General features: G+C 39.3%; 1 protein-coding gene across 1 annotated transcript in view; it reads left to right on the plus strand.

Annotated features, from left to right (window-relative positions):
* The window catches only part of CAMK4 (calcium/calmodulin dependent protein kinase IV), a 193,283-nt gene that overhangs the window by 122,638 nt on the left and 45,413 nt on the right, over positions 1-25,232 (plus strand). The window contains exon 5 of the mRNA XM_037032274.1: positions 2,923-2,995. Coding sequence (XP_036888169.1) covers positions 2,923-2,995 — 73 coding nt within the window. The remainder of the gene's footprint in view (positions 1-2,922; positions 2,996-25,232) is intronic.

Consider the following 25,232-nt stretch of genomic DNA (forward strand, 5'->3'; position numbering starts at 1 on the left):
TTCCCTTCCCTTCCCTTCCCTTCCCTACTTTTCTTTCATCTTTCTTTTTTTAATCCTCACTCAAGGATATGTTTACTGATTTTAGAGAGAGAGCGCGAGGGGGGGATGGAAAGAGAGAGGAAACAACATTGATGTGAGAAACACAGATGTGAGAGAGAAATAGTGATCAGTTGTCTCCTGTGCATGCCCAGTCAAGGGATCAAACTTGCAACCCAGGCATGTGTCCTGACTGGGAATCGAACAAGTGACCCTCCGGTTCTCAGGGCAGCACTCAATTCACTGAGCCACACCAGCCAGGGCTTATTTTTGTCATTTCTGTTCCATTCTGCATTCCTAAATCTTTATTCCCTATTGTGAAAACATTTTACGAATTTTCAATTCAACTTTTAACTCCAGCTATTTTTAGAACTCACAACTTCTTGCTAAAATATTTTTTTCCAAAAAGGGAAGATAGTTTTGGAAAAATATGTATGTTTTTTGATGAATTAACATTAAAGAAAAAATTTCAATGCAAAATTATCAAAGTTGTTAAAGTTTTGTCTCTTTTACATTTTGAATGGACCTTTTTCACACATCTTTACCACAAACTTTTTATTCATTGGAAACATCTTACGCAAATTGGCAACCTACAGTACTATCTATATCCATAACGTCTTTTCTCTTGAAATTCCAGTAAAAGAGAAACAGCAAAGAAAGTAGTTTTTTATCCTTCCCAGATATTCCCTTAAGAATGGATAGAAACTAGGACAGAAAAACTGAAAACTCACAATGTAACAAAACTAGGCGACAAGGTATCCCCATGAAGCCTTAAACACAAGTGAATGAGGACAAACTGATGACAATTCCAAAAGCCACGTGGTGTTAGCCTCTCTGGAAGAGGGAGCAAAGGGAAGCAAGAAGACATGCGATAGACCGAAGAATCAAGAACACTCAGCTCTAAGATCTCCAGATCGTTGGGAGGCAGGATGGGCCAGTACAAGAAAAACCGCTGAAGTCGTGAGGGCTTTTGCCACCCAAACTCCTGAGACCTGCAAAGGCTGTGCTCACTGTGAGGTCTGAAGCAACTAATGCATTCAAGGCCCTGTGAACTCCGGAAATTAATACCGAAAGCCCCTTGAGGGAAAAGCCCCATATTTAGGAGCAACTGCTAGTAAGAGACTCCAATAATCAAAGCAGAGATGGCAGAAGCAAAGGAATGAATTTCCAGGTAGAGGAGATCTCAGAAAGTATGAAGTTGTATTTTTAATCCTTCATGAAACAAACAAAACAGAAGGTTGAGGGCCATGAAACTAGAAAAGATGTCCTGGCCCATCACTCTGTCAAAAGAATGAAGGTACAAACCTCCCATTATAAAAAATAAAATAAGTCACAGGGATATAATGTACAGCATAGGGAAAATCATCAATATTACTGAAATTACTTTGCACAGTGACAAATGGTTAACTAGACTTATTGTGGTGATCACATCGTAATGAATATAAATGTCAAATCACTATGTTGTACACCTAAAATTAATATAACATTGTATGTCAATTATATTTTAATTTTAAGAAAGAAAACCAATTTGGCTAAAAAATAAGCAGCAACAGAGAGATGTTTCAGTTAGTTCCAAAATGAAACGATAACAGAGCACAGAAAATAAGAAACAAAATAAGATTCCTTTAGGCAGTGAAAGTGTGCCAGGAGGATGCACCCACAAGTTGATAAAACTATAACTTAATCCTGCAAAATAAACTTAAATAAAGTCATAGAAGAGCAGTGTAAATCAAAAGTTGAAAACTCTTATGTGTGTATAACCTCCCAAACCAAATAAGAAAACTAGAGCAATGGAAGAAAATAAATATAAAACATTCTAACTTAGGAAAACATTCCTGAAATTCATAAAGAAAAGACCTTAACTTGAAAGAAAAATTACTTGCCCTCATCTGTGCAAGAAGAGCAAGCCATTTATTTGGAGAAGAAAACCAGATGGAGGAAAGAGGGAGCGAGGAAGGGAGGGAAGGAGAGAGACCTTATTTGGACACGGATTCAAACAAACAACAAATGTTAACATGTCCAGGATAATTGGAAATTTGAAACACTGCATTTTAGATATTAAAATTATTGTAATTTATAGATATTATAATGACATTGTAGTTATGATTTTAAAAGACCCTTTATCACTTAGATATCTTAAATACTTATGAATGAAATTATATGATATCTGCCCTGGCTGGTGTAACTCAGTGGATTGAGCGCAGGCCTGTGAACCAAAGGATCGCGGTTCGATTCCCAGCCAGGGCACATGCCTGGGTTGTAGGCCAGTTCCCAGCAGGGGATGCACGAGGGGCAACCATACATTGATACTTCTCTCCATCTCTCCTTCCCTTCACCTCTAAAAATAAATTAAAAAATTAAAAAAAAGAAATTATATGATATCTGATATTTGCTTCAAAGTCATAAAGAAGGAGGGGATGTAATTAATTGGATAGATAAAACCACATTGGTCAGGAATTAATAACTTTTGAAGGTGTGTGGCAATAATATGATATGGTTTATGGCATATTGTCTACTTGGTATATGTTTGAAATGATTCAAAAAACAAAGTTTAAGAAATAAAGAATTTTTGTTTTAAAATAATAAGCACTTCAAGCCTAAGCAAAATAAATCATTTTATTTTAATTTACTTATATTTTATGAGTAATTGACATTTATTTATTTTCATTTTTATATATAATGTTAATAGAAAATACATGTCTTGAATTATCCTAAATAAACCCAAAGATTTCTAGAGTGCCAGTTTATGGAAGTCCTCTTCTTGGTGTAATGTGGCCTGTTTAACACTCATTTAATTAACCTCTTTTAGCATCCACTCAATTGAATGCACGTGCCTGAGAAGCATTTCACTTTTTGCTTTTTATGTTTATGATGTTTTGTTTTTAGGATTGTGGAAAAGGGATATTACAGCGAACGAGATGCTGCAGACGCTGTTAAGCAAATCCTGGAGGCCGTTGCTGTAAGTATGAACTGACAGCTGTAGTGTAACTCCTGCTGGTATCTTTTTCTTTCTACAGAATCTCATTTAAGAAGTATATATCTGTGCCAAGCCATAAAAGTTTACAAAGAAACCATATGATATATTTCTGAGAAAATGTGTTCAATAAATTTGTATTTTTCTGTTGCCTTCTCATACTCTTAAAGATGTAGTGCCTTGTATGCAATGCCATGCATGTGTTGAAATGTGTTCTATCCTGTCATTATGAAATCAAATCAGACTTTGGTGCCTGTAGTTGTTATTCTCTCTCTCTCTCTCTCTTTCAAGTTTGTTCCTTCATTTTGTTGTTGTTGTTGCTTGTTAGGAAGGTATAGGAAGGTTGTATGTGATAAATATAGGCCTTAGAACATTGAGATAATTGCTTTTTCTTTCAGGACAAGAAATGAATGAATTGGAAAAATTCTGACCATTTAATTATTTTAATGGGTGAAATATAATTAACTTTTTAAAGTGGAATAAAGTTTTGTAAGTTAATGATGGAAACATGCACGCACATTTACAAAAATATATAATTTTGAGAAGCTTGTTTGGATTGAATTAGTAAGGAAATATTTGCCTAGCATAAAGCAGACTCCACTGGTAGAAAATGTCCATATATAAATGATGTCTACTATGTACCGAGACACTTTGGTGACTCATTTACTGAATATAAAGCCAGAACAAATGATTCTCTGAACAAACAGGGTGGGGACTCAAGGGGAGATATTTATCAGGATCAGTTAGGGACAACTCTACAGGAACTATACCCAAATTAAGATCTGTTCTATTTTTCAGAGCCTATTACCTCACTAACATCATTATTCAGTATCTTGAGAAATCAATCAGTGATACGAGCACAAGTGCTATGAATTTTACCCACAACTAAAATGGGAAGGAGGGAGGAGGAAAGGCAGGGAGGAAGGACAGAAAAACCCTGTTATCTAACTTACGAACCAATGACGAGATACAACAACCTTCACAGTCTTTGTATAGGGCTGCTGAGAATAGATCTCTGGTTTAACCAAAGCATTGTAAAGCTATCAACACCAAGCTCAACTGCCTCTCCAGCCCAGTTTTCCCAAATGGTCTCTTCCTATAGAAGTGTTTTGGTCTTTTGTTCTGGTGGGGGATACAAAGTTTCAAATGGAGGTAGAGACAAGCTGGAGAGGATGCCATAGCCTTTTACCCTAAATATACAATGCAGCTCCTATTTATATGAATGTTGACTGTCAAATGCATGTTCTCACCATATTCAGAAGAACCACTTCATTCCCTCTTGTTTAATCAATCACAGTATATTTACCATCCCTGGTTTCCGAAGCTTGCTAACTAAGGAATGATTTTTAACTCTTCCATCACCTTCTCTCCTCACATTCACCTTCCAGCTTTGGTTGACTCTTCCTTTGAATGTCCTTGAACCTCCCCTTGCTCCATCTCCCGCTATGACTTGTGTTGGCATGCCTCTTAGAAAACAAACAAACAAAAGCACTTCTACTTGTTTCCAATTCCTGTCTTTAAGTAAAGAAGTCTAGAATCCTCTTTTGCCATTGTTTTTATTTTGTCGCTTCTGAATTCAATAATGGCAGTCTTCTGTCTTTATTAAATATCCCCCTACACATTTACTTTTCAGTACTATATACTATAGATTACTCAAGTAAACTTGCTGGCAGTGACCCATGATCACCTTACCAAAATCAGGCAGGCAGCGGGTACAGCAGATAGGAGTACTGTGGGAACCAAACAGAGCTGGGTTCAGCGTCTCGATGTGCGAGCTGGGTGCATCACCAAACACCTGTGTGCCCCACTTCCCTGCTGTGAAATAGCCATAGCAGCAACCTTAACAGGGTGGAAAAGACTGATGAGATAGGTCTGGGAGCCACAGCGCTGTTCAAAAGAGGGAAAAGAAGATAAGCAACTTGAAACTCAATATATTCATTTCAAGGAGTATTAGATGTTGTTAATCTATATATACACATACCTACTCCCCAGCTAAACAACTAAAACAAAAACAAATGACAGTAGTAGGTGCTCAATAAATCTTTACTGACTAAATGAATGAAAAGATATCAAAATTGTCAGAAATAGGCACTATTCTAAATATATTTTGTCTCTCCAGAGGACATCACATTTGCTGAAACATTCCTACTATAATTTGTCAACTCATCTCATATGAAACAAACCTGTATAACTTGCTTCCATTCATCAGATTCTTTTTTGCTCCCTTACTATCACTAAATCCTTTTCCTGTCATTCTAAACTCACCTTTTTCAATATGTTCTTCCTCATTGCTTCCATCCATTTAGGTCAGCCCCTGGTTCTTTGGGCTTATCACAGTAGGTGATAAGTGTATCACTAAGTGTTTCAACTTAGTGATATCTTGGGAAGCTGACTGAGAATACCCTACTTTCATTTATGAATGAGAAATGGATGTTTTCAGCATCCAAACTTTCCTTCTATTGTAGTTACACCAATTAAAGAATAAAAGGTCCCCCAACACGTTGCTCCAGAGGGCTCCCCTACGTGGAACAGAGGGACTCGAGTGTCTAGAACTCTATTCTGGGTCTGCAAGGTGGATTGAGTAGTCTACTGTCATTTATAAACTTAAAAGAAAAACTGTTATTTCACCAACTCACAGAGCTCCAATGTAAGAAGTAGGTTGCCATATTCAATTAAAACATTCTTTGAGCCCTGGCTGATGTGGCTTAGTGGAATGAGCACTGACCTGTTAACCATAGGGTTGCCAGTTCAATTCCCAGTCAGGGCACATGACTGGGTTGCCGGCCAGGTCCCCAGTAGGGGGCACACAAGAGGCAACCACACATTGATGTTTCTCTCCCTTTCTTTCTCCTTCCCTTCCCCCTCTATCTAAAAATAAATAAAATTTTAAAGTAAACAAAAACAAAAACATTCTTCTCCCATCCAAGTACTAACCAGGCCCGACTCTGCTTAGCTTCCGAGATCAGACGAGATCGGGCGCGTTCAGGGTGGTATGGCCGTAGACCAAAAACATTCTTCTAAAGAAGTTTTACAGAAAGTCAAACTTGCTCTGATTGCTGCAACTAAGGGTTAAAAAATTAAAGTAACTTCTCTAAGTGTTTCACAGGTATAAAGCAAGCCATTTAAAACTGGTGAGAAGTGGCTGACATTTATAAAATAGTTTATTGTTAACTATATAGCTATAGATAGCTATAAAATAGGACAGTTGGGAATCAGTGATACATCTCACAGTTCCTCTGGATTATACACTTAGGAGAGCATATCTACACTGGTATTTGAAAGCACAGAAGCAGAATGCTTAAAGATTGAAACATTCTCGGGAAACATGTTACAGGTATAATTATACCCCTCAGGTAGCAAATCTTGCAATCCTTCTCTTCCTCCTCACTCATCCCAATTCTTTCTACAAATATTTCATAGAATTTATCTGACTGTAATCTTGTTCCTTCTGCTTTTTAGCTTTAAATAACATTTTTGAAAGCTTGCAAAGTGAATCTGGAAGATGTTTTTCCCTTTGGGTTTGAATTCATTCAGTTAGTCTTTGAGGACAGGTCCTTAACCCTTCTTGAGTGTTTTCTGTCTTCTTGAAATGAATCCTGGGTAGTCCCATGTTAAAAGGTCTGGGTCAGTCTAGACATTCTGGAAGAGTCATTATGTCCTCATCTGTCATAAAGCACAATATCACACCCTGAAGCCCTCCTTTTCCATTTACTTACAAAGATAACTGAGGAATATGTCATTCTCTCTGACATCACTGTCACCATCACCTTCAATTCTTCCCTTGTCACCACTGATACCCTGCTGTCTCTCTATTTACAAAAAGAAATCACTGTCCCCTCTTTTTCCCACACTTGGTGCCTTCCCTCTTTTTCTAGCTATAGTTCCCTTGGGGACATCTTAATGTCAAAGCCATGACTTCAGAGCCTGGAGAAATTCGTACATAACTGAATGTACTAAAATGCAAGGAAATGCTTGAAAATTATTACATATAGTCAGCTACCCCAGCACAGAGATTTGGGGTTAGAATTGTTTTCAATATTGTAACGATGTGGGTCAAGAATTACAAACAAAAGCATCTAATCCTTTAAAGTCATGGAACCAATATGGATACTGTTAACTGTATCTGAACAGTGAAGAAAAACAGCGAATGAACACAATTATAGGGATACAGAAAAAGATGAAATAGTAGAGGCTCCTTTTGGCAAAACTTTAAAAATCTGTAACTCCCCCCCCTACAAAAAAAAGATTTAGCCTATTGGAGACTCAGTTGATAAAGAATTAATGACTAGATATTGAAGAACTGCAAATCCTAAAGCTGAACACTAAAGTAAGGTATTGTGGATGTGGGAACTGCAGGAAGCAGCCTCCCCTCAGACTGGGGAAACAGAGAAGAGGTCGAGATAATAAAACCTGCAAGTTTATAGGAAGTGCTGTATAGGCTCAGTTTTGCTGGCGCTGGCATCTCAGTCTGTGTTCAAAGGAGTTGCCCATGAAGCAAACCTTGGAGAACGCTGCTCTAGCCCATTAGTGCTGACGTCATTGAGGAGGGACCCTGGGACTGGTTCTATGCACACTGGAATAACTAAAAACTGGCATCAGCCTCTGCTGCTGGATCATCTTCTACTGCAGCGTGAAAAAGTGTTTATAGGGTGCACAGAGAGAACCAGCAGAAGGACAGACGCAGAAAGTAAGGAGGATGAAGCAGCCCCTTCGTGCTCTTGCAGCCTCCCACTCTCAGCCTCGTGTCTGCTCTCGGCAGAGCCAAACAAGAAGCCAGCACAAAGCGTGGCTGCCAGTTCAAATCCCAGCTCCACAAAGTGGATTATAGAAGGGTGGGCTTAAAGTTTAGAGACATTAGCTTGATAAATAATATAGGAATTTATTTGAAGACAAAAATCTCAAAGTTTATGTTTTTATTTATAAAGTTTTCTAAAATATTCATAGTCTTTATTATTGTGTGTGAAATGGCTCTAGAGGTCAATGAAGTCAACACAAGTGCAGTAGCATTGAAATAAATTACTATCTCTCTATAGTATTGCATACCATTCTTGACAACATTTATAGATTTAATATGTGCACATATGCATATGCACACACACACAGTATTCAGCTTTACATTACCTGACACATTTAAGTCATCTTCCACCTGACCTCTCATTCCTTATTGGCAGAACCAGTCTACCTTTGTAAAGATGGAAAATACCAGAATTTATTTGCCCATTCTCCCTTGCAGTTGAGCAAAGACATATGACCTGATCCTCACCAATGAGTTCTAATGGGCAGGCTGCTCGTGAATTCTGGGAAAAGATTCCTCCCCTTAATGAAAGGAGACCCAAGGAAGGAAAGGCCATTTCTCTCTTTCACGGGTATATTTGAGTCTGCATATGACACTTGGAACAGCTTTTGCTGCCTTCTAATTAAGAAGAGAGACATAACTGTGTTGAAGGCAGAGAAAAAAAAAGGCACGGAATTCTCCTGCTTGATATCTCATAGAGTTAATAAATTTCTCAATATTTCTGCCATTTTGAATCATAAGTCCTGTTACTTGAAGCAATAAGGTACTGACTTCTTCTTGAATAAACTTTTGAGTATATGCCTATAATGATTCTGTAGCCAGAGAGAGCTGTGTAATTTTCCATCCTTCGACTCACAACATTAAGGTCAGACTCCTGGATGAAAGACTGTGGTACCACGGATTTCTGAAAATTGAATTTCACTGAGTATCAAATGCACGCCCACACTCTGATAAGTCAGACTTGAGTATGATTTGAAAGCACAGTCAGGTTGAAGGTTATTAACAATATACTTACTTCTGACACTTGTTCTTTGTTTTTGTGAACATTGTTTCTGCTTAGGTCAACTTAGTGTCAGAAAAAGATTCTAAGGGTTCAATGAACTAATAAGAGGCTAGAACAGAAAATGTTGGATTTGTATTGTTTCTTTTAGGTTTTTCAGTTAGCGTGGTATTTGCATTCCTTTCTGGGAGGATTCCATCTCTTGTTACTCACATTTGAACATGGATCTCTGGAAGATGGTTATTAATGCCAGGCTCCTGGCACTGAAACACTATAGAGATACTTTTGCCAGTAAAAAGTGAAAGTGGTTATGCATTCTTATTAAGAACTGAGAGATCACATTTATCAGAGAAGAAATAACAAATAGTTCTATTAATATTCTAATATTTTTATTTCTAAACAGTGTGAGTTGATTAGCAGCTCAGTCAAAACAGATATTTTATCAGAAAAAAATTTTGGAACAAAAGAAAATCTACATTATGGAAATTATAACAATATTATGAAACTGGAGATGTAAAAATAATTCCTGGGAAGGGGTTATCTTTCTCATTGAGTGTTTCTGTACATCATTATTAACAATTATAATGATGGCAAAAGTTTATCAAATTATAAGTGGCATTCTCCCTTTTGAATTTCAGAAGAATCACAATAAATTTTTGAAAATATATGTAGGAATTTTCCAATTACTACACAAAAACTATTATGTCAATTATTACATTCTAAATTATTTTGTTGTTTTAGGGTTTTGTAGCCCTTCCATTTAGCCATTAATTGAGTCTTTAGTATGTGCCAGAATCTTGGATCCAGAGATCAAGAAGCATACGAGGTTATAGGGCAGATAGACACATATAAGCATATGGTTAAAAATTACATATGTGAACCAATTGGTGCATTTTACAGATTTGAAGGCATCAGAGAGGATGAAAAATATTCAGTATGTCAGCAGAATCTTGCCAGAGGTAATTGGGTTTTAAATTAAAAATTGTTTAATAGGCAGCCAAAAATGTAAGAAAGGGAATCCCAGAAATACTTTTTTTCTCACACAAATCTTTAGAGAATGTAATTAAGATGCAAAGGCATGAATATTGATAGAAACTAAAGTACACATTGTGATAACTGGAGCTGGAGTGAGGGGCAGGGACCTGTCCTGAGGGGGACTTACATGACTAGTAGAAGAGTTCATGTGATTCTGAAGATGAAGAGACTCTGGGCGACTTCTGCTGCAGGACCATTAACCTGATGGCAGCATGAAATCCAAGTGCAATGTGGCTAGTGAAGAGGCCTGCAGGACTGGCAGGCACAGAAACATGGACAGGGCCCCCTGTAGCACCTGTTCTGAATGGGAGCTTACAAGGAAGAGGTAGGATAAACAACCAGACCTTAATTAAGGTGAAAGGGCTATTCTAAAGGTAAAGTCAGCAGGGCAACATTGTCCTGTATTCAGGGAGCTCTAGTTGGAGAGGTAAGGGATGAGGCAGACCCCTGTGCTGGGGCTGGGAACTGGCAACCTCTAGCCAGGCCTGCCTTTCTAGACAGGCCAATGAGCAACTTCACCTAATTCTCCAGGATGGAGGTCTTAGCTGCCTCCATTTCCTAGACTCTCTTGCAGCTACATACAGTCATGTGACTAAGTTCTAGATCACAAAAAATAAGTAGAAGTACCCTGAGGGACTTCCAGGAAGTCTCTGGATTGTCCTTTATACTCTTCTAGAAACACAGAAGTGATGGCTGAGTTCAAGCATCCATTATGGAATCATGAGACTACTGGTCAACCCTAGTGACCATCAGAGAGCTGGAGGGACCTGGCTTCCATGCTGTGGAGCCAGCACCATGTCTAGACCACCAGCCCCTGATTAGTGTGACAGAGAAATAATTAGTGTGACAGAGAAATAATCTTACTTGACCAAAAAAAGAAAAGAATATGAAAATGGCCAATCAAAAGAAAAGAAAAAAGCATCTGAAGAGAGACATGGTTTGTGATTCTATGAATGAAAAAATGCTAACAAACTAAGTCCCGACTTCCCCTGGGACCTTCACTGTCAGCATTCATGAGTGTTACATTTACACAGACTTAGAGATTATGAAAAATAATCTCAAGCAGGGAACATACAGATAGAAGATTAAAGGATTGATAAGAACTTCTCATCTAAGTTCCTCGCCTTTGTTACCACATAACAAGCCATCCTCTTCTCACCTCTCTGTCTATGTGTTCTCTGAGGTTTTATTCCCTTCTTTTCTCTCCAGTCTCAGTTCCTCAAACGACCTGTTTTTCTTCATTTTCTCCTTTCTTCTGCTACATTTTTTTCTTTCTATGCTCTCTTCTTCCCTCTCCTCTAGTTGAGAACTAACGATGAATCAAACAACAACAGAAAAAAATGACAAAACGTTTTTAAAGATCAACCAAAGCCTCCAGATCAGGATAACTGTTCACAACATACAGCATACATTGCAAGGCCCGAGGAGAGCTATAGAAAAAAACATAACAAAACTAGGGACACAATGTCTGCCAGCAAGGATTTAATGAGAAATAGAGGGTAGAAAGCTAACATCTACATAATCTTTCTTAAGAGGAAATGTCTTGAGATTTTTTTTTTTGCTTTAGCAACAACCCACTGAAGTACCACAGACATGAGGTTCCCGAGTAGACGTGACCTGGCTTTTGTTTGGTCCTTGGATTATGGTTGTCAGAAGCTCCTTCACAACTGTTGCATCAGGTTTCAGTTGAATGGGGAATGAGATTCACAGAATTGTTCCCTTGGAGCAGAAGAACTGGAGAACCTCAGATAAGGGTGGAAAATACTGTCTACTTAATGGTAGCAACACGAAGGAAAAGTGCAAAAAAGGGAACCAAATGTACTACTCAAGAAGTGCTCCCAGGGTCCCTGAGGAAAGGCATGCCCTGTTTCTGCTTCTATAGATGAGCTGCTAAGATTAATGTGAACAAAGCAGAAGAAAAAAGATGGGGATGTAAGCTATTAGGGACTACAGTTTTAAATATTCTAACAAGTTTTAATTATGTTCAAAGAATGCTTATCCCAAGCAGGTGTTTTAGACCATGAAAGGAAGGGTATTATCATATTATCAGAATACCTCTTTAAATTTTAAATGAATCATATTCTAACTGGTAATTTGGCCTAGTTTCCCAGTTTCCATTTCTCTGACACCATATCATATATAGATATACATATATATCCCCTACACATACATATATATATACTATTCCTCTGACATCAAATGCTCTGAAAAGCTAAAATTGAGAAAAAGCTGAGCAGAGAATTTTACCGCCTACAATGGACTCTTCAGTTTCATACTGATAGTTTTTTTGTACCAGCTTCTACTTTTCTGGAACAAGGGAAGGACTCTCAGCTGGAAAGATCCCTTTGACAATGACCCTCTTTTAAGAAGGGATGGCTGTGTGGGAATTGGGAAGGTGATGTGGTTAGAGGATGAGCAGGGATCCTCTCCTTGTGTGTGTGCTTCTCTCCAAAGAAGGGAGAGCGACTAAGGTTAGACTCTAGTTAACTGTTTCTATGCTGTTCTTTCACTGAGTATTTATTGGACAAGGGGGTAGGACCGAAAAATTATTTCCTTGCTTTTCTGTAACAGTTTTCTGCCCTAAAGCTGATGTGTTTCCTGTTTTGAGAGAATAAGATCCTATTTTGTGTTACTTGGAGCAACATGAACCTACTACTTATAATGTCTTTGACCCATTAAAAATGAATTTTTATTTTGGGAATGGCTAATTTAGAAGTAGTATTGAAAAATAATTCTGTTAAAAAAAAACCAACAACAACAGAATACCAGGGACTGGGTGGCTTAAACAATAAGCATGTGTTTCTTACAGTTCTAGAAGCTGGAAGGCCAGATCAGGTTGCCAGCATGGTCAGACTCTCACTGAGGGCTCTGGTTCTGGCTCACAGACCACTGCCTTCCTGCTGTGTCCTCACACAGTGGGGGTGGGGTGGGGTCACCTCTAACTGTTTCCTCTTCTTATAAGGGGACCAATCCCCACATCTAAATCTATGTGCATTCAAAGACTTCAGCTCCAAAAAAATTTCATAGTGGGTTAGGGCTTCAACATATGGATTCTGGAGGGACCAAAACAGTCAGTCCAGAGCACCAGTCCCAATGTATGAGATGCCAGCAGGAGGCCCAGATAGTGTGACTATAAACAACAACAACAACACAAACAAAAAACACTCCACACAATTTCCGATGCATTGAAGGGGAATCTTCGCCTTAATCTGTTTGCTCTCTCTCTCTCTTTCTCCCTCTCTCAACCTCTCTTCCTTACTCCTTCTTCTTCTTCTCCTTAATCCCCACCAGTCTTTACCTTGTAAATTTCAAAGAGCAATCACCATGCAAGGATCCAAAGTAATGCAAACTTTGGATTTACAATGCAATGCATACAGTGCTAATAACACACTGCTTGTTAACTGTTTTGCCTACTTTAAAGAAAGATTTCAGTAACCACTGAGGTTTCGAAATGTTCTTCTGGCCTGAGACGAGGCCACCCTCCTTCATCCCCGTGTCCTAGTGTCCACTTTGTAACTCTGCCTCTTGTAAATGTGAACGAAGACACCTCCGTGCCATGTCCTTTGTATTTTTAGCCCATGAAAGGAGTATGGCGTAATTCTAATTCATTTTTCATGGCATATATTCAATATTAATTTCTCAGGATTTCATACTTCTCTGTTATCTCCATACTACTTATTTTTGCCTAAAGTTTATAGAGCCTGTTCTGATCATTTTTAAGGGAATATCTTTCTAAATATCATAAATCCATAAAATCTTGCTGGAATATTAGGCTTCTGTCTAAGATATTATAAGCAGTTGGTGGATTAAATAGAGAGCTATTTATTTGTGCTCTGGACACTTAAAATAGTCAAAACTTGGATTTTATGAATAAAACATTCTCATTGTTTTTAAAGTTATGTATAAGTTGCATAATTATATTCCCAAAGATAAGAAAATGAGTGATTTACATACAAAGCTTGGGATGTAGACAAGGGAGAGTCACATTTAACTGTCCTTTTTTTAAAAGATTTTATTTATTTATTTTAGACAGTGGGGAAGGGAGGGAGAAATAGAGGAAGAGAAACATCAACGCGTGGTTGCCTCTTGCACGCCCCCACTGGGGACCTGACCTGAACCCAGGCGTGTGCCCTGACTGGGAATGGAACCAGTGACCCTTTGGCTCCCAGGCCAGTGCTCAATCCATTGAGCCACACCAGCCAGGGCTGTCCTTGGTTTTTTTGATGTGGCAGCAAAAATGTAACTTTCACCTACAAATTCGGTGCCACACACCCACATTGGCATCTCTGCGGTCATCCGTTGGTCCCACTTTACTTGGACCAACTGATGTCACAGCACTTCTCTCTCCACTTAACCCTCCAGTGTCTCCCATCACATTTTTCCTCTTTGTGTGGCCCTCAGAGTCCTGTCTGAAAATCCCCTTTGCTGACCTCGTGGTCCTGTCTCTGCAGGGGCCCTCGTTCATAGCACCCCGCTTCACTGATGATACGCCAGTGACGCTCCTCCAACATGAGAAGCTCTAGTTCACAAAATATTGAATTCTTTGAAACTAAAATATAAATTCTCTGAGGTCTTGGACCTCATTGTGCTATGTCCAACACTCAGAATGGTTCCGGATACATATTGGGCATTTCATAAATATTTGTTAGATGACTTGACTGACCAAAGATGGTTCACTGCTTAATTTACCTTTTCATGTATGCATTCATTCACCAAACAGATAACAGATATTTATTGAGTGCATATTTAGTCCCTACCACTGTGGAGTCACTACACATGACACTTGTATGCCAAGAGTGTGTATGTATGTTCTTTAGTATACCATTTGCTAACTGCAAAATACTGTGCATATCAGTTTTTTTTATTTCTGAATAACACATTACTACAAAGTTAGCAACTTAAAAGAACTCACTATCTCACACCTCTGTAGGTTGGAAGTTCAGTGAGCTCTACTGGGTTCTCTGCTTAGAGTCTCACAAGGTGGAAACCAAGCCACCGGTCAGCTGGGCTCCTAACTTGAGGCTCTGGAGAAGAATCTACTCCATAGTCCATTCAAGTTGTTGGACAAATGCATTTGCACGTGGTTGTATGACCGAGGTCCCTGTCTCCTCACTGCTTGTCAGCCAGCGGCTGCTCTCAGCTCCCGCAGGCTGTCTGCATCCCCTGTTTCATGCCTCCCTCCATGTCAAAGTCAGCTTCCAGAGTCCAGACTTGTTTTTCTGCTGCCAGAGAAAACACCCTGCTTTTCAAGGGCACATGTTATTTGATTATGCTACCTGAATAATCTCCTTTTTGTCATTTTATGTAGTCATAGGAATGTTCCTCATCATATTCATAGGTACTATCCACACTCAAAGGGGAGCGCACTTAATAAAAGAGCAAATTTCATAGAGGGGTTACACATGGAGCTCTGCCTTTACACCCAGGGTGTGATGCATTCGTTTCCCGATATAAAGCATTTAATCTAATTAACCCAAACACCCAGACATAAGGATAAACTTGAAAGTCACTTGTTTTCAGATCTTTCAGAGATTCATTCGCTGACAAGCGTTTTGGCTCGTTTGCTTGTATTTTAGAGTGTGGCAGTTATTCTGGGTTCTCATGCTCTTTTATCTATTGTTTTGTCCTTGTTTGTATGTTTGGACATCAATTCTGTTATTTTAGAGCATGAACCACAGTATTTTCAAGCATTTTCAAAATTGCACTGGCCAGCGTGGCTCAGCTGGTTAGAGCCTTGTTCCATAAACCAAGAGGTTGTGGGTTCACTTCCCAGTCAGGGCACACGCCTGGGTTGCATTTGTTTTCATTTTCATTTGTTTTGCAGATTCTGTCCCCCATTGGGGAGCATAAGAGACGCGACCAATTGATGTTTCTCTCCCGCGTTGAAGTTTCTTCCCCTCTCTCTCCTCCTTCCTTCCCCTCTCTCTAAAATCAATGAACATGTCTTTAGGTGAGGATTAAATAAATAAATACATACATATTTTCAAAACTATTTGCCATATTTTAGAGATGAAGCTCGAACATAGGTCATGATCAAAAAGAAGGAATGCTGGCTGTGGCCAAGGCCATGTGTGGCATCTTGGCACAGAAATATATAAATATGCAATATGCTTTTACATATTTGTTTTTTCATGTTGCTCTCTGAATTACTTTTTGTCCCTCTAACAATATGCCTTGGTAATCTTTCCATTTACGTATTTAGTTTTTATTGCTGCATAACAGGCCACCACAAGCTTAAAAGCTTAAAAAAAGCACCCATTTATTATCCCACCGTTCTGCAGGTCAGAAGTGAGGCATGAGGTGACCGACTGGATCCTCACAGTTTTGGAATCAAGGGGTCAGCAGGGCTGCCTTTCTCTCTGGAGGCTTTGGGAAGAATCTGCTTTCAAGCTCAGGCAGTTTGTTGGCAGAATTCCATTCCCTTTGGTTGCCTTGCCACTGTGGCCTGCTCCGTCTTCAAACCTACAGCGGTACCTCAAATCCTTTTCATACTCGGGAGTCTCTTTGACTGGCTCATCTGCCTTCCTCTTCTGCTTTTAAAGGCTCATACATTTACATTAAGCCCATCTGGATAATCCAGGATAATCTCTGCATTTCAAGGTCAAAGGGATTAGTGACTAACTACATCTGCACAGTCCCTTTGGCCATGTGCCCTAGCATTTTCACAGTCTCGGGGACTGTACAGGAACCAATGTAGTTAAAAGTCCCAGTCTAGGCTTAACAATGCTGCCAGGCACCTTTCTTATTGGCCTTTAGGATTCTGAGTATTTTCCATTTCGGGCTGCACAAAAACCCATTAATTGAAGCAGTCTTGTAGGATTTTGATCATTTTCCTCACCCTCTCTTCAAATCCAAGCAGGTGAGACATTTGGTTTCTGTGACTCCCTTGCCCACTTCAGAGAGAACTTCTGGAACCTAATCTAAGGTTCTACCTGCTCCTTCATTCACCTGTAATAAATTCTGAATCTAACGACATATATTTGTTTTCATTTTTATATTCTTCTATTCCTGAGAGATATAAATTCAAAATGTTAATGAATCTCCTTTCTTCCCTTGACTCCCATAGCATTTCCTACCCCTGGTGTGTTATGGTTAGTTGTACACAGGCTTGTCTTCTGAAGTGGGCGTGTCATCTCTAGTCTGGGAGTAATGACCTCCTCGTCTGTATCTGCCACCCTTTTCATCTGCCCGCTACCCGCCTCACACACACTCTATGTGCCCTTCTTTATTCATGGCACCTAACAGGTACAATATGTATTCATTGACTTGAATCTGAGTGTTTACAGATTTTGTTTAGGATCCCAGTGTTTTAAGTGATAGGACTATTTTGGAACTGGCTTTATATGCATGGTGTCTAAAAGACAATAGGACTTCAAGTACATTTAATAATTCAAGAAACTGTTAAATCACATTATTTTTTAAATCACATTACTTTTAAAAATGATAGTGCTAACCCAACTCTGCAGGAGAGTACTTTTCAAGGAACAGATGATTTTAAAGTCTAAGTAAATATACAGGGCATATTTATCTATGTTTGGGAAAAGATATCTAACTTCATACAACTTGACATGGTGATAGATACATGGGAAAATCCACATTGAAAAATGTAACCTCTCACATACATACTTTGCATTCTAATCTCAGTTTCCACTTCTCAAAATTTAAATGTGGATCACTTACACTTGCGGGAATAATATGCTGATTGTGCCATAGGTTCTGACCGTTGGTGTGATTTATCCTTTGAACCATTCCCTTGAATGTTGGAACTGATCCCAAACCACAGTATGTAACTTTCAAATGATCTTCTCATGCCTGTGAAACCACTGTTACAGAAACTTAACCACACCCAAGGCTTATTGGCTCTGGATCCTGCAGAATTCCAGAAATGCCATCTTATTTTACGTTCATATCGCTGAGGGCGAGCCTCATTACACACTGATTCACAATGTTCATTCCTTCTGCTCATTTATGTAATGGGCCATTTAGTAAAGGGGCTAAATGCTTATGCTCTATTTTGCTAGAAATCTGAAAAAAGGCACTGTCTTAAAAGAATATACAATTGGACTAAATGTGATTAAAACCTAATAACTATCTCAGTAATTATTTAATACCACCCATTACTACCATGTGTTATTAAACACTTACTGTGGACCAGACTTTAAGAGATTTATGCGCATTATTTCACTTAACCTTCATGCCTATAAAGCCATGGGTGTCATTATACTCATTTCACAAATGAGGACGCTGAGACTTAGAGAGCTGAGGTAACTTTCTCCAGATCACACAGCTGGTCCGTGGCAGAATCAGGATTAGAATGCACAATAAAAAATGACTGCAAAGTTTATGCTCTTAATCCCTCTGCCGTCTGCCTTCCTCTACTGTGCCCTGCTGCAGGCTATGTTGGGCTCAAAGCCATACCCACAGATGAGCAGACCTAGCACCAACTGCAGGAGATTTGAGAGCTCACACTGAAACAGAGCACGGCGAGATGCATCCATTTGAAAGATCACATGTAGCAGGCAGAGTCACACATTTTTTAAAGACACAGCGTGTTGCAGCAGGTGTGCTTGTTTGTTTCCCTCTGCTTTTCTGCTCCTGCACTTGATTCTTGAACACTACTTACAAGGACAGAATGAAAGAGAATCACTTTATATGCTAGATTTAAAAATCCGTCTCAAGTGGATTAAGAATGTGTACAGATGCATATCCCATTCTTTTTAGGACAAGAGTAGGTGGGAATGATAATAGTTCCACAGGTGTATCTCTTCCAGGTGCAATCAGCTCTGCAACTTTGTCAATATCCAGAATGATGGTAGCATCAAATGTTGAACATGCTTAATGGGATACAATAGTAAGAAACTGGGTATAAGACTTAATTCAACTCTTTGTAACCAAATTTAACTTCCATTTAGCTATTGTGTTTCTTCACAAGCAGTTGCCCCTTTATGCCATTTTGGGGCATCAGAAATGTAGTGCAAGATTCAAGGGCCGATTGTTCAGACTGCCCTTCGCCGGCCAACACAGCTCGAGTCTGCTGAGGACCAGGCTGACCCTCAACAGCAGCTCCCTGCGCTCTCACAATGCAGACACCTACCAGCTCCTCCTTCAACATTTAGTAGAACAGATCTTTTCTCCTCTCAAAGTGAAGTACAGCAACATACAGAGAGATGTAGAGAGCACAGCTTGGGAGAATTCAAGACTTCATTCCTTCATCCAACTTTCTTTAAGTAACAGAAAGGATGATACATACAGACTAAAAGGAATTAATGTGGTTTGTTATGACAGTATAACCACGAAAGGAAAATTTGATAAACTGGATTTCTTTAAAGTTTAAAACTGCTTCATGAAAGACAACGTCAAGATAATTTTAAAACAAGCCATAGACTGGGAAAAATATTTGCAAAAGATACATCTGATAAACAACTGTTATCTAAAATATATGAAATCTCTTAAAACTCAACAGTAAGAAAACATACAACGGGACTTAAAAATGGGCCAAAGATCTTAACAAATATCTCACCAGAGAAGCTGTGCATATGGAAAATGAGCATATGAAAAGATGCTCCACATCATTGGTCATTGGGGAAATGCAAATCAAAGCAACATCGAGATACCACTACACAACTGCTAGGAGGCCAAAATCCAGAACACTGCCGGTTAGGATGTAAAGCAACAAGACTTCGTGTATTGCAAAATGGCTCAGCTACTTTGGAAGACAGTTTGGCAATTTCTTACAAAACTAAATATACTCTTACTCATAAGATCCAGCAGGAGTTAAAAACATGTTCACACAAAACCCTGCACATGAATGTTTAGAGCAGGTTTAAATATTATTGTCAAAACTTGGAAGTAATCAAAATGTCCTTCAGCAGGTGAGTAGGTAAATAAACGGGGACACATCCAGACAATGGAATGTTATTAATCACCAAAAAAATGAGTCATCAAGCCATGAGAAGACACAGAGGAACCTTAAATGCATATTGCTAAGTGAAAGAAACCAATCCAAAAATGTCACATACTGTGTCATTCCAACTGTATGACATTCTGGAAAAGGCAAAAGTATGGAGACAATGAAAACAGCAGTGCCTGCCAGAGGTTGGGCAGGAGGAATGAATAAATGCACCGTAGTATTCAGAGGAATGAAATATTCTATATGATACCATAATGGTGGACACACAGCCTTACACATTTTCCCAAACTCATAGAGTGTACAACACCAAGAGTGAACTGTAATGTGTGCTGTAACTGTCATGATGCGTCTGTGTAGGTTCATCAATTATAACACATGCACTGCTCTGGTAGGCGATGTTGGTCATGGGGAGACTGCATGTGGGGGGGCAGGGAGTCTATGGAAACTCTCTATACCCCTCAATTTTGCTGGGAACCTAAACCTGTCCTAAAGCAACAAAATCTTTTTTAAAATACCCGAGTTTTCTTTAAAAACACAGGTGGCAAACACACAGCCCGCAGGCTGAATCCGGCCCTCCACCTTGTTGTATCTGGCCTGGCACCTTGTTTCTACCTGGTGGCAGCGCTGAGCTCCTTGCCCCTGGTTAAGAAGTAGTTACATTGATACAGTCCTCAAATTACATCCGGCCCTTTGAAGGCAACCGCAAAGCTGCTGTGGCCCCCGGTGAAAATGAGTTTGACACCCGTGTTTTAACAGCTCAATCTAATCTTTTCTGTTCTGGCTCTATATAGTATATCTTGTTAATCTCACGTGATTTGCCGTACTTGGTATTCAGTTATCGATGTGTAAGGACAGACCGAAGCCAAATGTCCACCCTACAATGTCCTTGTTTCCGCATTGAGATGTTTCTCATTTTAGGGACACAAGAAGGTGTTATTTGAGGGCTACGGTGTAATTTTCAATATGTCAGAATGTTTTATGACAGTCACATACGTGCCTTTGGGAATGATGCAGTAGTTAATGGAAATTCCAGCCTTATTTGCTTTGGCTTACATTTGTCACTTTAGGGTGGTAACCCCATCTGTCTCACTAATGCTAATACTCTGTTGAGCAGCAAGGGAATGAGGCATTCTATGGGCCACGGGTTATATGTGTCTGATTAACAAGAAGGAAATGGGCCAGCTAATTATTATTTATTAAATGCTATATTATAAACACGCTTTTTCTGACTATGGCATCTACCATGTGAATATTAGCAAAAGGGATCCATGGGGGTCAAAATTGTTGGATGACCTATTAAAATTATCCCAAGTCAAGTTAGGCAAAACCGTGTCTTCTGCATCCCAGAAAGCAGGATACTGTAGCTCAAGGAAATGGGGCAAAGCTCTGTTCTTTTCCTTCAACTGGGGAAGAGGCAGAATTAGCAGGGGACTCCAAATTCTCTCACCGGTGTTTCTCTTGTATTTCCTGTTTCTCAAAAGAGGCATCTCCAATATCAGCTCTTTCTCCCGTATGGAAGAAGCCTGGTAATAGTATAGTTATTGTCTAGAGTGTTTTAAGGGTGATTACAGGATTTTCTTTCACTCCTAACATCAAACCTTGGCAAATAATTTGCTGAGCAACTAAGAATTAGAACCTTTTTTGCTCAGATATTGTGAAAAGTTTAGTGGCTGCGATGTGCTGTCTCTGATCACCACAAACTTCCCCATTCTCCCTCAGTCTGGAGGTGAAGAGCTCACACTCCAGTCCAAACTAGGTGGGTCCAAATCCCACCGATGCTGCTAACTGTATGGCCTTGAGCACACTGTTTAACTTTGTCGTTCTCCTTTTGTAAGGTGGAGATAATAGTTGTGTGTATTAATATAATATTGAATACATAGAATTAATATAGTACATATAGGATAAAATAGGATTAGTATAGTTGGTAAGCCATTTAGAGCAGTGCCTGTCACATAGTAAGTGCTGTACAAAATTATTAAACAAAAATACTTAAATAGGAGTTTTGGCCCTTGCACTCTTATGTTAGTGGCCTTTCCTTTAGAGACATTTGAGTTTGGGGATCCTACTCTAAATAATCTCTGAAAGTCTGGGCTGGTTCTAGGATCCTTCTAGTAATCCTTCTGAGAGGGCTTGAAAAGTTTTTGTCTGTAAAGCATTTGATTATCTGTATTTATTACAATACTCTAATACAGATACTCGGTATTTTTTAAACTACATATAAGTTGAAGCCACTTAAGGCTTAAATGTAATTAACATATTAAAGCCTTCCAAGTTTTAATAAAGTTGTGTTTTATTATCTTTACATGAAATGCCACAGAACATAATAGATCATTTGATCATTTTTATGTGTAAGGATCAAGGCATTTTTATGATTGTCACAGAACAGTGATTTTCAACCTTTTTCATGGCATTGCCACAAACTACTAAAATTCTTCAGTACACCAAAAAGTATTTTATAATTTTTGCTGCTCTGAGAAAAAATAAGTATAGTTTCGATTGATTTACCAAAAAAAATAGTCATTACCTACCCTTTGTGTTCCAAAGTGACTTTTTAAAAATCAGATGCCTCTACTTGTAGGTAAATATTTCTGGTGCTGAGAATTAACCAATCACGCAAACTTATTATGAGATATGACCAATAAGATGCATGTCTTGTTATATGGCCTATGCCATTATGGTTCAAGGCAGAGCATTCACACCAGAGGGCTGTGGTTGCACTGGCTGCTGTCACTTTTTATTTGACAATCTAACGGAAAAGCGTTCGGTGCCCACACCTAAATAGTCAGGTGTTGCATGTTTTCAAGTTTCTTGCAGTGCGCTGGTTGAAAATCGCTGTCATAGAGAATAGAAGGTCTCTGAACAACCAACATATATAGACAAAGTTTATTTATTTTATCATTTTAAGCATCACTCAAGTATTTTAATTATTAAATGAATTATTGCTACTGGTATCTGAAACTTAGTAACCTTTAATAGAATTTGTCCTATAAATTCTTGAAACAGATTGCTTTAATGGCACATTTGTATAATACTTTTACCTTTTATATATTTCGAATTTTTTAATTTGGTGAGTTTTCATTTTGCTTGAATGAATCTTAAAAGATGTATTTAATAAACTATGTAAATGTTATATAAATAATAGAATATTGTTGGGAACCACCCTGCCTGGTTTCAGAAGCTGTAATCCCCCCATGGCTAAGGCTAAATGAGGGACCTTGGGACTCCGAGGAGCCACTGAGGAGACGAAGCTTATCTCCCTGGCAGGGGCACCGCCTCTGCTCCTTTTACTTCGCCCTGCCTGGCCCCCAGTACATGACCGGTTAGCCAATGATGGGTAAGATTCCTCAAGGGAGGGACAACTTAAGACAGCATGGTAATGAGAGGGTGCTCAGGGAAGGACTTGGGGGGCTAGGGAAAAAGGGAGTGATGGACCCTTGCCCCTCAGCTTTGACAGAGCCTGAGTCCTTATTCTGTCTACAAAACATCTCCTAATGTCTTGGCTGCCTTACTTCCCCTGCTTGACTTAAGCCTGAAACAATGCCAGAGGTGGGTGCAGCCCTGTGCTGAAAAGGGTGAGCTTCCCAGGTGATCAGGCCTAAGAAAGAATGCATAAAATCCTGTGAAACCTGCTTTGCTAATACCCTCAATTCAAATAATAAGGGTCCAAACCTGAAATAAGTTTGTTTCCCCAAAGTTTTATAGCCCTTTAACTATCTGACCCTGACTCTAAATACACCCTCAGAGTTCTTTGAATGTTATCTATTATTTGATCATTACTGCCTGACAACGATTGATGGGCCTAATCTGAGAATGTGGGTCTTTGGAGCCATTGGTTGCTTACTGATTGTAATAATGTTCTGTGTACTTTGACACATTTGCAAATTATTTTTCCAGGGTTATGCAAGAGACCAGCAAGTAGCAAGCTTTGTGGGACCTATAGCAGTCCTAACTAAAAACAAGGGGGAAAATATAGGAGACTGTTCTGTGTGGCGTGGCCCCAGCTCCTACTCGGAAAGGCCAGTGGAAAGTGAGGTCAGGTACACAGAACCCACACCCATGGATAGGTTCTCCCATGGGGAATCAGGCCTGCATTGTACCTAGGCCGCTTTGAGACTTACTTTTGCTAAAACTCCCTCACCCTGAAATGAGGTAGCAAATGTTTACTGCATATCTTTAAAGTAACTTCCTAAAATCTATGCTAAACCTTCCAAGAATGAGTGTAACCAATTCAATCATTTTTCCCTTTGTATTTGCAAATATCTTTCTTTTTTGATGTAATTAGCAACCTCCTCTCCTTTGTTTTATGTAAAAGGTAACNCCCAGTACATGACCAGTTAGCCAATGATGGGTAAGATTCCTCAAGGGAGGGACAACTTAAGACAGCATGGTAATGAGAGGGTGCTCAGGGAAGGACTTGGGGGGCTAGGGAAAAAGGGAGTGATGGACCCTTGCCCCTCAGCTTTGTCAGAGCCTGAGTCCTTATTCTGTCTACAAAACATCTCCTAATGTCTTGGCTGCCTTACTTCCCCTGCTTGACTTAAGCCTGAAACAATGCCAGAGGTGGGTGCAGCCCTGTGCTGAAAAGGGTGAGCTTCCCAGGTGATCAGGCCTGAGACAGAATGCATAAAATCCTGTGAAACCTGCTTTGCTAATACCCTCAATTCAAATAATAAGGGTCCAAACCTGAAATAAGTTTGTTTCCCCAAAGTTTTATAGCCCTTTAACTATCTGACCCTGACTCGAAATACGCCCTCAGAGTTCTTTGAATGTTACCTATTATTTGATCATTACTGCCTGACAACGATTGATGGGCCTAATCTGAGAATGTGGGTCTTTGGAGCCATTGGTTGCTTACTGATTGTAATAATGCTTTGTGTACTTTGACACATTTGCAAATTATTTTTCCAGGTTTATGCGAGAGACCAGCAAGTAGCAAGCTTTGTGGGACCTACAGCAGTCCTAACTAAAAACAAGGGGGAAAATATAGGAGACTGTTCTGTGTGGCGTGGCCCCAGCTCCTACTCGGAAAGGCCAGTGGAAAGTGAGGTTAGGTACACAGAACCCACACCCATGGATAGGTTCTCCCATGGGGAATCAGGCCTGCATTGTACCTATGCCACTTTGAGACTTGTTTTTGCTAAAACTCCCTCGCCCTGAAATGAGGTAGCAAATGTTTACTGCATATCTTTAAAGTAACTTCCTAAAATCTATGCTAATCCTTCCAAGAATGAGTGTAACCAATTCAGTCATTTTTCCCTTTGTATTTGCAAATATTTGTTTTTTGATGTAATTACCAACGTCCTCTCCTTTGTTTTCTGTAAAAGGTAACCACCTAAAGCTAGCCTGTGCATAGTAAATGAGGACCATCCTCAATATAATGTGCCCAGAAAAGCAATAAAAATTTGTCAAGGCAAGGGTCAGGGCACCCTTCTCTTGAAAGAGTGGCTGCACTGTCCCTTTTCCTCTACAGGAGTCCATAGTC

The sequence above is a fragment of the Sturnira hondurensis genome, unplaced genomic scaffold (assembly GCF_014824575.4).
Source record: "Sturnira hondurensis isolate 20B ecotype Veracruz unplaced genomic scaffold, ASM1482457v3 Scaffold0021354, whole genome shotgun sequence".
In the NCBI taxonomy this organism is placed as follows: domain Eukaryota; kingdom Metazoa; phylum Chordata; class Mammalia; order Chiroptera; family Phyllostomidae; genus Sturnira; species Sturnira hondurensis.